At 38.7% G+C, this 13,888-nt stretch overlaps 1 protein-coding gene across 1 annotated transcript in view; it reads left to right on the plus strand.

Annotated features, from left to right (window-relative positions):
• The window catches only part of ipo11 (importin 11), a 97,274-nt gene that overhangs the window by 2,282 nt on the left and 81,104 nt on the right, over positions 1–13,888 (plus strand). The window contains exons 2-5 of the mRNA XM_069523654.1: positions 2,004–2,153; positions 4,163–4,263; positions 6,631–6,703; positions 10,134–10,337. Of these exons, the coding sequence (XP_069379755.1) occupies positions 2,016–2,153; positions 4,163–4,263; positions 6,631–6,703; positions 10,134–10,337 (516 nt within the window). The 5' untranslated portion in view covers positions 2,004–2,015. The remainder of the gene's footprint in view (positions 1–2,003; positions 2,154–4,162; positions 4,264–6,630; positions 6,704–10,133; positions 10,338–13,888) is intronic.

Below are 13,888 nucleotides of genomic sequence, written 5' to 3' on the forward strand. Positions count from 1 at the left end.
AACATTATGCACAGGAACACTGGGTAGATTGTTGCAGTTGACTGGAAACTTGTCTCTCCTTTTTTTAGGGTTTCACTAACTGCGTGAAGGACAGATCACTTAAATGATCACCTTGAGAGTCGTTCCAGCTTTAAATTATTCTTTAAAAATGACAAGTCCCCTTGTTCAAACTAATGTATTAATTTTCAGCACAGACATGATTGACACTGCTAAGATGATTCAACCTTTTTGTTCATCTTGAGTGTCTAAAAATACCAGACAGCTCAAAGATATTTACACATATAGATAACTCTTCTTTATCACATTGTAGCATGAGCAAGCCCTTGTTTCTGGCTGAACGTACTGCTTTTGGCAGTCACTCCTTTATTGCTCAGCTAAGAATGTCAAGCTCATCTGTGTTAGTAGAATTGCTTTGGGTAAAAACAGCCGCTGCTATTACAGAGTTTCTACTACACGATAGAGAGTCATTCGTCAGTGTGTTAACAATGTAGAAAAATACAAAGCTCAACAGCATCAAGCAGAAGGACCAACATTGAGCTCTGTATGCATAGTTCTAATATTATCCAAGGTTTCTGATCACATGTGTTATTATAAGCATGTCTCTGACTCCTCCAGATTCAGCCTCTTATTGTTAACTCAGTAGTTAGGATGAGCCTAGTTTGTATGTCTGGACATACACCTATTTCTGAAGGAGATACAAGTAATGTGAGATAAAAACTGGCCAGTATTAGCCAGAGACATCTCTGTATCTGTTTGTTTGATCTATTATGGTTTGCAGGTACATTTTTGCATAGAAAATGATTCCTGTTGAGGCTGTCACACAACAATAGTTTCCCTCTGGAGACATAAACGTCCTTTATTAATCTCATCAACAGTATTGGTGCTACTTTCGACAATCACACCGTAAAACAGAAACCTTCAGAGTCTTCATACTGCCTTTGTCACTGAATGAATAATCCATGGTTTGTTTATTAAAAGAATCAATCTCTCAGTGACACAGGTCATTCCGAAGCACTGCCAGTGAATTCTAGTGTCAATATACGATCACTGTGCACACAGTGGATCATGGAGCTGAATTTCAGTGTCTGGGCTGTAGATGGCAGCCTTGCTCAATATTTCCCCTCACTGTTATTTTAACTTAGTAATAATTCACTTCCACCACACAACCTCTGCTGGGCTCATCGACGTGTCTCTCCAGTCTCTCCAGTCTCTCTGGTGAACAAATTATTCAGCAACACAATCTGGCCAATGTCTGGAAAAAGTGCCTTTTTGTTTTCCGAACAAACTTCGAAACGTTCCCTGACTGCAGCTTTTTTTACATGATTAGTTGACAATAACAGATAATATATATTTTGCTTTTATAAAGTTTTTCCACCATGAAATGATGTCAGAGCTGAAAAATAATAAATGACTATGTTTTCCAATGGGTTAAATTAAACAACCACATTATCTTGTACCCTAGTTTTCACAAATACCTCTGGAAATATTGAGATATGACCTCCATAAGGACAGGTTTATGATACTCATTTTAGGCAGAAGTTTAATCTACCAGAGATTCGCTTTTCCGTGGCTCAAAGATGACTGAGCTACCGACTCAGGTTTTGCCTTTTGAAACTGAAATACATCCCTGGACCTGTGAAGCTGGGTTGCATGAATAGTATCTGGCACTCAGAACAGCTCTTTGTGTTGTAGATAACTTGTCATGTTTTTATCAGGTGTGCTTTTCTTTTATGCAGAAAGATTTGTTTCTCTCTCATGATGCTCGACAGTGATGCCAGTGCTGCTTGATCTATCATAAAATGGGGGGAGAAAGAGATAAAACCAGAAAAAGCTAAAAGAAAAAATGTGTTTGACTCACTCAGCTTCCTCTTGACGTTTTGTTATCTCGCTGGTGGAACTATTTCAAAGGTTTTTACTCAAACTTGAACTTTTCACAACAAAAGCAATTAATTTCCATTAACCTTCTTTTCCCCCTTCCCTTTCCCTCTCACATTCTCCTGCAGATATATCCAGCTATGGATATGGACAGTGCCAGTTCAGTGGTGCTGCAGGCGTTAACCCAAGCGACCAGTCAGGACACATCTGTGCTGAAGCCTGCGGAGGAGCAGCTCCGACAGTGGGAGACCCAGCCAGGCTTCTACTCAGTCCTTCTGGTGAGGGATGATAGCAAATAATTTGAATAAATCTGCTGCAGTGAAAACAATTAAGCCTCTAATAAGTGTAGATCTTGATGAATGTGGTGTAATTAGCAGAAAGCAAGGTGTCGCTGCGTTTGTATTAATTTCTGATGCACTTGCATTTCTGAGTTTTAGAGTTTCTCCTGTCAGCTCCCTCGTAAAAACTCTGGATAATGTCCAAGTGAGCCAGTGTGAGAATACAGCAGGAGGTCCTTCAAGTGCGTTCATGTTGTTTCTAACATGCAACAGATGCAAAACTGAAAAAAACAAAAGGAATACATTTTTCTCATGGTGAAGAAAGTGAAGACATGGACAAAAATTACAACTGGGAAAGATGACAAGATTCAAAAGCTTCCAGTGGTAAAGAGCGGATGTCAGTGTTGATGTCCTGTAAACAAATGTATGCATCTGACCATAGAATCTCCTGATTTGTAATTCAAATGTTAAAGGCAAACTTTGAAGAAAGTATAAACCTTATTGTGCAGACTTTCTCTGGAGTTCATGTCTGAAAATGGCTTTGCAGGGGTTTTCAGGGGATTTCTGTGTTCAGGGGGAATGTGGTGGTTGATGGGTTTGAAATTATATCAAGGAACTTTTTTTTTTTTTTTATCCGCATCATATTTTGTGAAAGAAACCCCGGTTTAGTGTTGTCTCTGGAGTCACGGAGGCTTTGACATTACAAAAAACGCTCTAGACAAAATTGGGTTTCTGCTTCACGCCATGGTCCAAAGCATATCATTATCTCCCAAGGTGCGCAATGTGCCCTTTTTAATTTAGTTGAGGAAAATTATGTCTGTGCCTTAGTACAGGAGGGACAGCACCAGTAAATCTAATTTCAGCCAGGCCAGCTAAATTCCATGGTGTGCTGATGCATCTAATAAACATTTAGTGCCAGTGATCAGATTGGCATATTCAAGAAAGTTAGTAAACTCTGTTGCTCTGCTAATGATATTTTATTCCCTTGATACAACAGAAGGATGTTTTCAAGGACATCTGTGTTAAAGGGAAAATATGACGTTAAATTCTTTTTGCATTTTACTAAAGTTTGTTCCCACGTTTCCAAAATCTGAAAATACAAGAGCCAAGATTCCAATCCCTGATATTATTGTGCATCTCTGTATGAAGTCCCTGCCTTTTTGCAATGAGGAGAATGACTATGGGAACATGGTGACAGCGCTCAGCCAGGTTTTTTAAGGTAATGGCAACCTCATGCAAATGGGAGGGGTTTCTTCCAGGATGACAAAGGCCCCATCTATAGGGTACAGTGTGTTCCTGAATGGTTCGATCAGTATGAAAATGATGGAGACTACAGATTTTGGCCTGGCTGTGACCTTTAGATGGCGAGTGGTGTTACACCCTTCCAACAGAGTGACGTGTCGAATCAATACAGAAGTAAATTAAAGCTGTTTGCCAAATACCTTAGTAAGGCAATGTCCATAATTCTGTTTTAGTTTTAAAATGCAGTTTTTTAAAATAATATGATCTCAGTCCACGCAAGCGTTTTTGGCTCTGAATTTCTTTTTATTTTAATCACTGTCCATACTAACACTCCTAAAAGCGCATATCACATGACCACTCACTTACATGCATGTGTAGTTGTAAACAGACTGCTCCAACATTAGCTCGTCTCCTACACATGTAAGCTGTTGTATCATTTTAAAATGCAGAATTTAACTGTATAGCAGTTGTTAGCAAAGACAACAGGACCAAAAACGCTTGTAATCGATGATCGATGTTACAATCAGCAAGCGGTTGTGTGTGTGTCTATGTCATAGTTTCCAAACATCTCTGTTTGATTCCGTCCAGATTAAAACAGCCCTGGAGTTTTCAAACTAAAACGAGGCCAGCAGAGCCTCAGAAATCGTAGTAGTGTGGACGCCACGCATATCTGTAGCGGAGTTGATGCATTTCCAAATGAAAATTTAGGAATGTGGACGTAGACTGAGACACATAATGCTTTTCTGTATGTATTTGTTTTTCTACAGAATATCTTCAATAACCACATGCTGGCTGTGAATGTTCGGTGGCTGGCTGTGCTCTACTTCAAAAATGGCATTGACAGATACTGGAGGAGAGTAGCGCCTCAGTAAGTGTCTGCTCGTCTCTCTCTCTCTCTCGTCTCTCTCTCCTCTATTCATCAGTCTTCATTTCTGTTTTTGAGGCTTTGTAATTCTCCTCAGATCTTTTTTTGTCACAGATTTAATTTTGTACGTTGCATTTTTTTTTTCTGTTTTGTCCCTTCTCTTCCTAGTGTTCATTTTTCCATTGTCTTTTCTTTTTACCAGTTATAGCTTACAGTGTGTGCAGTTCCATCTCCCTCACCTCTCACAGCCTTCTTGTTTCTCTTTTTTTTCCCCGACCATCCAGATTATTCAAATCATTCTGCTGTGATTTTTATACTTAGTTTAGTCTTTTGTGTCTTTTGACTGGCAGCAGATCTGCTCTGGGTATTCAAAGCCTACAGTCTGTGTTGGGGTACCTTTCTACCTTTTGTTAGATCTGAGGTGAACATTTGCTCTTCACTTTGCAGGACAGTTGCTGGCCAGAGGTAATCAGTTCTGCATCAGCACTTTGTGGCCAAACTTTGCCTTCTTCACATTATTGCTCGTTATTCTTTTTAAAGTTTTCTCCTCTTTCCAAAGTTATTTTGCTCTTCGTCAGTACTTCAGAAGTGAACTTCATTTGCTGGAGTGCTGTGCAAGGGGTTTTGGTCCTAGGGTTATTTATGTGATTGCGCTTGGGCCATTTGCCATTTATTCAGGTGTTGGATACTGTGTGGGACAGCACAATGCATGTGGTTTACAGTGATACACTAAGAGTAGACGACATTACACGGGATTCTTCCTCTGCAAGGATTTTACAGAATAAATTACAATTGTGGGTATTTTCCAATTTTGTAAAATGTATAATCATTATATATAAAAGGACATGTATGACATGTAAATAATTCATTAATATAATGTCTAAATGGAGAAATTTCAACAATGCGTCAAATAACAGAAGAACATTGTGAGCATGCTCAGTTGGCTTATTCTGCTTTAACGGTTGAAAAAATTAAACAATAGTAGCAAATTTTTACTTATATCTTTGCTTATATTTATTTGACGTCTGTTTTATCACCTTATCCAAGACCTTTCTAGAAAGAATTAAAGAAGAACACTTATACTTTGTTCCAGCTGTTTTATAAGGGAATACTTGTAAAAATTAGTTTTAGAGCAGGAGGTGATATTGGCTAAATAAACCTTTTGATACTGTGAAGGCGTTCGTGAAATCAAAATAAAGACATAAATCTCATACCATTGGCCTGCGTCACTAAAGTGTAATGATGCCACCATTATTGCTATTAGTTCTACCTCCACTTACTATCCAAAGGTCTTGTGAAAAAGACGATAAAAGATTCTAGTAAAAGATACACTAACACGTAAGCATGAAAATTAAAAGCCACCTCACAAAATAAAATCGACATTCTGGGCTTCCCTTCATGTGAATGTAAAAGATAAACAGAGATGTATTTAGGATGGCAAGGCCTTGGCAGAAGTATGCACTCTACGAAGTGCTATTCTAGTGTTAGTAAGTTTTATCTTTTACCCCATATTTCTTTGAAGCTTATCTTCCTCTGTCATTCCCAAAATATGTGCATGCAGTAAATCTTGTTTCTCTTATTCACACTGTCCCTGTTGGTAATTTGTTTTTCCACCCATGTCTCTGCTCTCCCTGCCCAAGGTTACAGCTTGATTCATCCCTCACTCTTCTTCACATCAAACACTCACCCATGTCCTGCTTCAGCAGCAGTTGAAGTAGACTGTATAAATTATACAAGTTGTGATGCATTGTATTTATGTGCACAGTCACACTGTTACTATTTTGCACGTACCCCTCTACTTTTGCAAAAGCTCCTGTTTCAGATGACACCATATGAGTTGGAGGAGAGCGGAGGGTTTAATCCAAAGCTCAGAGATTCAATCAGGCAGCTCGTAGGTCCCTTACTGTACGCAGGGATTTAATTGATCCCATAACAACTTGGCAGATTGATATTATATTCCTATCATCACCAGATATACTTTGTGGTTTTCATGCCTAGAATTTGAAATGACATTGTAATGAGTCACTCAGGATAAGACAGGCGCTCAACAATGCTCGGGCAGCTCGCCCCCTGATGATACAATGTGACATGTAAGCTTAGTGGTTTGAGCCTTCAGCAAGAAGGCCCTGAGTTTGGAAGTTGGACCTTGTTTCAGTAACACTACCCTCCTGCATCCTAATGTCTATATCCACCATGTTCTTATTTCTCTTTACTCTTTTTTTTTTTGCTCGTCTGTAAATGTGTCTACAGTGGGCTGTCATACTTTTTAACCACTCATTGACCTACTGTTTTTCTTTTTGGTTCATATCTCATCTCTTTTTCCAGCTTTTCCTTCTTTTAAATGTATTTTTGGTTGCTTTTCTTTCACAGTGCATTATCAGAAGAAGAGAAGACGTCATTGCGTGCTGGTCTCATCACAAACTTCAATGAGCCTGTTAATCAGGTATGTGGACAAAAATTTAAAAATACATTATTGATCTTCAGATACTGACTCACTCATTCTTTTTTACAAAACCATTTAGCCTAAATTGACTTTATAGGATATTTTAGTCCATTATACATGTAGTTAACATGCTTCTGCTATAATTATTGCATTATGATATGATTACATACATGCAAGCTACTTCAAAGTTAAGCTTTAAATGATTTTATCCATCATATAAAATACTAGATGTTCAGTCATTGCTGTAAAGGTTACATTACTGTAAGTCAATTATTACTTTAACTTTTATGAAATATAATAATATAAATTATCTAATTATACCATTAAACAATAAATAACACGTCTCAAAGGTCTTCACAAAATGTATCATTTGAAACCTTGTGCAAATATTCTCTATGCTGTATATACCTGTGTAAAATGACGTGAAAGTCAATAATAACAATAATTAACACAATGTTCACGCAATGAAATATCTACTTTTAGCAATGTTTGAGTCCAAGCTCTTTATTGACATACTTCAATGATCCCTTGGAAAATAAAAAAATGTTTTTATAGGGCAAATTATAGAAAATGTCAAGTAATACACAATTGTAGTAGCTTGCCAGTACACACACACACACACACACACACACACACACGCACACACGCACACACACACGCACACACACACACACACACACACACACACACACACACACACACACACACACACACGGATTGGTTTGGTTAAGTCGACTCTGAAGAAAAGACTCCATCGAGATTCCTTTTCCAACGTTGCCTCCTTGTGTATTCAAGGGATGAAGTGAGAGGAGGGGGTGAACCTGTAGAAGCCCAATTATTCTCATTAAGCACATGGTGAGAAGGCAGGTGGTATATAATACACTGGCAGCGTTTTCTACACTGACACTATTTTAACCACCTGTTGTCACAAAAGCTTTTTTTTTTCTCCAATAGCAAAAAGATTTATTTAGATGACACCAGCTGTTCTATCCAAACATACAGATCTGATCACAGATAGAGGGAGGATAAACAGCAGACTTCATTCTTGTCTGTAGGAGATTAAAAAGCCATAAAAATCACTGTACTCCCATTAGTGCCAGAGGAGGAAGACAAGACTTATGCTAATAAATGTTTTGCTCTATACCATAGATGCATTACAGTACATCCCTGTCGGATAGGAACATTTCCATTAGTAAAGTAATAAAGGCTTGGTGCACAATGCTGGCATTAAGAGAGCTGTATCGTATATCACATCTAGAATCCCAGTCGTGAGTAGCATGGAAGTTGGTTTTATTAATGATGCTAGTTCGCACAGTTGAATACTTTATAGAGGCATCACACACACACCATCCTGTTTTACAGTCCAAGCTGCATTTTAATGCCAGAGCACTGACACACAAGCACTGAAGGAAGTAAGTCCTGTGCTCTTCCGATAGAGCCGCAATTTTTATATTGCACACGTAAGGTCATGGCTCATAGGGCGTTCTCGTATTCTGGCGTAATCAGGATGAAATAGTGTTGGAATAACACCTTTTATGTTAAGAGGAAAATAATTTCCTTTACTGTGATTGATTGCATATTGCCAGACTGAAATGAGCCAGAATGGCACTCAGTGTAGTGCATACAATTCCTGGATCCCCTTTATCCAGATCATTACCAATATGTATTACATTGCACTGTGTGCAGCAGCTTTAAATCTGCTAGATGTAGATTTTTATTTGGCATACACTCATAGGTATGACTCCTAAGTATCTTTTTCATCAAGATCCAATGCATTTTTCTGTAGGAATTTGGTGAAGATGTGAAAAAGCAATGTCACAATGTTGCAATGTTAAAGAAAGTGATTATAAAATGACTGGCTCCGCCCCCACCAAATTTGAATCCATTCCTTTTTGACTCATGTCCCATCCTTCCACTAAATTTTGTGGAAGTCCATTCACTTGTTTTTTTGTAATCCTGCTTACAAACCAACCAAGCAATCAACCTCCTTTGCAGAGGTAATAGCATGAATGATGGAGCCACCAAATTTAAGTTGGCAATGGTATTTTACTTGGATTTAGTGTTCAGTTTAATATGTAGGTTTGCTATTAAGTTAATATGCTCTATTGTTTGCGTAAGTTCAAACTGTTTTTTCTAGGAAATTCAACACAATAAAATGAAAAGATTGAAAAAGATAATCTAAGGCAGTGGGAGTGCATGTGGGGATTATATCCAAGGATCAAGACATTTCTTGATGAGCTATTTATTTTATAGCTCTGGGGAGAACACCGCAAATAAGAAATAGCTCAGAAAATCATGCAGAGTGTAATACATCTGTCTGAGTGGACACGGGAGGTGGCCCTGAATGGTGGCCATCCATCCATCCTGCTTTCTACAGCTTGCATGTCCCTAAAGGACAGCCCACCAACATCAGGACTGATATAGTCCATATGGTCAGGGACGAATGCCATTTCAGCACCATATGTCTCTGCAGTCAAGAACCTCTTCTCTGTCGAATCAAAACTCCAGAAGGCAAAATTGCATGTTCATGCATGTGTGTGATCCAGTGTGTGGACAATTGACATTTAAAAGTTGCATATTTGAAGCAAAGTTTTTTTTTTTTTTTTGAAGTTGTGTAAATTTGAAGAGCTTTTCTTATAAAACATAACTGATACTTGGGATGCTCACTGGTTTTTATTGCGTAATTAAATTAGATTGTTAAAGGTGTTATAGGTGTGTTTATCAAAGCATGCAATACATTCTCATTACTTATAGAAGAGCAAAAGAGCCAACACTCAATACGTTTCTGATACATTCAAACCTGGGCTAGATTTGGTTTGATTAATGGATTTGATAATTAAAAGTGAAACTGCCATCACTAAAAATATTAGATCAAATCAAACATGTCATACAGTACACTATAAACTGCTGTTACTATCATTCACAAATTAACTGTGCTTCTTTTATGGCCTTATACAATCCTGCACAGTTGCCAATGTCATGTCTACTGTAACTGAAATTAATTGCATGGAAAATATATTAGCAACGTTTCTTAACATAGAGTAATACAGTTCAGCATGGCTCCAAATTACAGCCTCCACAGTGACACAGGCTCTTTACATTTGTTGTTTTCTCAAAAGGTTTTACTTAATCATGTAAAAGTTAAAACATTATTTGTGTGAAATAATGATGACTCAAAAAAAAACAAGTACACAAAACAACAAGAGTAAATGTAACTTGTTACTTCCGTTCCTCTTGTGTACAATAGTTTCATATTTTGCCTCTTTGTTCATACCACTCATTTTAAATGTCATTGAAATATACTTTATTTCAGGTTGTAGATTTAGTAAAAAAAACCCATCAAGATTCCTTTGACACAACCACCTTCTGCTGTGTTAATGCTTTGCCTCTGGTAAATTTCTTTTTCTCCCCTCTTGTGTTTTTCCAACAGATAGCGACACAGATCGCAGTACTGATAGCCAAGGTGGCCCGTCTGGACTGCCCCAGGCAATGGCCAGAGCTCATTCCCATTCTGCTGGAGTCCGTCAAGGGTCAGGACGGCTTGCAGCAGCACAGAGCGCTGCTAACATTCTATCACGTCACCAAAACACTTGCATCCAAACGTCTGGCACAAGACAGGCGGCTTTTCCAGGATGTAAGTTGACAGCTCAATCCATTTGTCAGTTGTTTTGTCACTGTTCTCAGCTCAACATCTCTGCAAGCTTATGTTTTTCTCATTGTTCGTCACACTTAGTTATTCAGTATCCTGCCCCATGTTTTGTCTTTATGAAGTCGCTGTGTGCACCTGGATACAAGGTGACTTTAGGTCAAACTGAACTTTGCTACTTTTGCAGTTTGCCCTCGTTTTCTCTTCCTGTCTTTTGCTTTCTGACTTTGTCACATTGCTTTCTAATCTTTTCCCCTGCATTGTATTTTGAATGTGTTCAGATGAGTAGTGAGATTATCTTGGAGGTTGCAGGTTTTTCAGTTTCATATTTTGCCTGTTGGAGATGCTGTTCAGCTACTGAAAGACATGTGTCAAATACACGATTTATAGCAGCAGGATTCTCTGTGCGTATACGTTTGTTTTCATGCATGACTCGAGAATGATTGACGTGTAGGGGAATAGATTTGTCTGTTTTGCTGGTTGTGTGTGTGTGTGTGTAAGAGTGAGGGCTGTTTGTGTGTGTTAATGTTTCTTTCAAAAAGGCAGTGAATTACAGTAAAATACTTTGAGTTAATAAGACGATCAAACAGACCAACAGAGGGAGAACAAGAGTGGCACAGATGGAGACCAGTGGACATCAGAGGCAGCGTGGTGGGACTTCGTGCAGACGTCCACTCTGCCAAGATGAGTGACCTTGGGCAATAGGAGGAACAAAAGCAGACTGAGATATTAAACATTGCAGGTTTTAAATGATGCACTGATGACTTTGACGCTAAATGGCCTGTGCAGTGCTCTCCTTGTCTCCCGTCACTACAGACCTGGCATGTGTGTCTGTGTACGCGTGCATACCCGCACACTGTGGAGAGGTGACAACACAAAGGACATCAATTACTGTCAATCCTGATATCCTGATGGCATTCTTCAACCTTCGAGTCTTTTAGTGTCCTCTGACTTATTTCATCTCAATTGTTTTCAATATCTAAGACCGTGAGAATTTTAAACAAGAACTGTAGTTTTATAGTGGGTTGTACTTAGTTACTTATCTATGCCATTTATTCACAAAAACCTATTGAAACCTAATCTGCACTGGGCAGCTTAGTATCTCTTTATGTCTAAACTCACTTGTTTACCCTCCATGCTATGTACAGTATTTTCCCACTCTAATACAAACAGAATGTGTACATGAGTACTTAAGTGTGAGACTGTGTCTTTTTGTATTTGAAAATTGGTTTATAGTGATGTTTTATTACCAGCATTGGGAATGCCTTCAATACTGGCAAAAATGCTGAGTCAGGCATAGGTAAGTACACAAATCTATGTACCGATCCAATACCCTGTCTCGGAAGTACATTAGTTTCACCGAGATAAAACTGCAATTTTCTATTCCTGGTAATCTCTTCTTTTTTTGCCAATCCAAAACAGCACTTTTGCAGCAAAGAAGTGATTTCTGGTGGTAAAGCATCAGCCAGAGCAAACTAAAATGTCAGCAAGTTGACAACATTTCTCTCTGGAAAGTCCCACAAGTAAAACAGCGATGTGTAACAAAAGCTAGACTTCAGTTTTGGGGTGTTGCACTCGTGTTGCCAAATAAAGTATTAGGTAACTCATCACACAATGTATTGTGTATTCCAGCATACAGCTTGATGTTAAATGAATATAGATCGGATTGGTACTCTGTGTAGGCCGATGCGCCAAGTCCAGATAACGGAATCGTGTCAGGAACATCTCTAGTGGTTTGCACTATGATAGCAAAAAAAAGTTGTTGGACCCTGTTAATTGCATGGTGGGAGATGATGCACTGACAGCTGCACATTATTTAACCCTCTCCGTGGCCCACTTATTACTTTTTCAAGGTGCGTGTTGTGCAATCTTCAAATTTGCACAGACTCTGTGCCAAACAAATTTTGGTGGAAAAAGGAGATGATGAAAAGTCCGAGTGTGGGTGTGTCTAAGAAGAAATAATTGAAGTACCCAGGGGGTTCTTATGAAAGGGGGAGGGCTCCCATATGGAGATGTGATGGAGTAATGAAGAAAATGGTGTAAAGATGGAGTCAAGGTTTTATTCACAGAGAAGGAGGATGAGATTAGGACACTTTAAGAAGTAATTTCCGCTTCCTAACCTTTAGAAATGTGAATTAGTGAGAGAATGTTCTTCAAAAAATTTGATGAAGGAGAAAGGTTCAGTGCCGGCTGCCTTTAGCGGTGAATGTGTGTGATGTATATTGAGAAGCTGTAGATAACACTGCATAATTTTTCTTTCTTACTGTCGTTCAAATTTCATCATAGCTGCTTGGAAGTATGGCGGTGACTATCGTTTTTTTTTGGATGAATGGTTCATGAGAAATATAAAAAAGAAATTTTAAACAAAAGTCAGTTCAGGCTCGGGTGACACATCATTAAGATTGCAAAGCTGCAACTGAAAAACCCTCACACAAGATCAAGTCTCGGAATATTTTACACAGAGACCAAACTGCAGGCCTGTTGTTTAACCTCTGCAAAGGAGGTTATTATTACTATTCCTTTAAACAACATTTTGGTGCAGATCCAGAATTATTTTTCCCATTCTACCACATTGCAAGATAGTGTATTATTCAACATTTCTGTCTAGTATTTGAATCTTTCTTGAAATTTCAGAAATATTTAGGAGGTTGGTATTCATTGGTGTGATGCAGATCCAAATAAAAACCTGGTGGGTTTAAGTTTAACAGCCTTTTTTCAGCTGCTGTACGGTAACAAATAGAGCTTGAAACCTGTAACCACCACTAATGTGTAGCAGAGAAATGTAATGTGGCCTCAGCTATAAAGCTTGTTTTAATTTCAGGGGACTATGGGTCCTTGGTGGAGGTATGTGTCTATTGAGTGCAGTTCTAGTATTGAATTAATCTTATCTGGGTGTAGCTAATAAATAGGCAAGTGAATGTGCGGGTTACAGCAAAGAATTTGTTCATCTGCTTGAATAGAGAATCAGTGTGAATGTGGAAGACAGTGTTTGCTTTTTTAAATGCACACAAACAAAGACATGCATAAACAAATACACAATGATCTGGCAGCTGCGTAGCTTTTCAAACAACAAAACACACCACCACTGTGGGAAAAATAATTGAATCTTAGATGCATCGGAATTCTCTCTTGAATGATTTAGCCGCAAGTCACTTAAACTCAGGAAGTCACCAACTGCTTTTCCCTGTTTTATACCGTAGCACAAATTAAATGAAATTGGAGAATTAGTTGACACGGTGTGAGTTATCAGGAGAGTTGACTGCAGCTGTAAGACCACTGTTATGAAGACGTGTTTTTATTATGGTGATGTAGTCTGTTGTCAGGGGGCTCAGGCTGTTATGTGGCGAAGGGTTACGTCCCAGGTTTTGTGATGTTTCCTAACTCCTTTCAGTGCAGCGGGCCACCAGGGTCATAGCAGGGAGCATAGTCTGGCTCAATACATTTCCTCTGTCAGACAGAAGCTGCAGTTCTACCCCATGCTGAGCAAGTATTTTTCATGTGTTTGAAAAAGACCCCTTAAGGCTCGTTCATGCTGCATT

The sequence above is a fragment of the Paralichthys olivaceus genome, chromosome 4 (assembly GCF_024713975.1).
Source record: "Paralichthys olivaceus isolate ysfri-2021 chromosome 4, ASM2471397v2, whole genome shotgun sequence".
Classification (NCBI taxonomy): Eukaryota; Metazoa; Chordata; class Actinopteri; order Pleuronectiformes; family Paralichthyidae; genus Paralichthys; species Paralichthys olivaceus.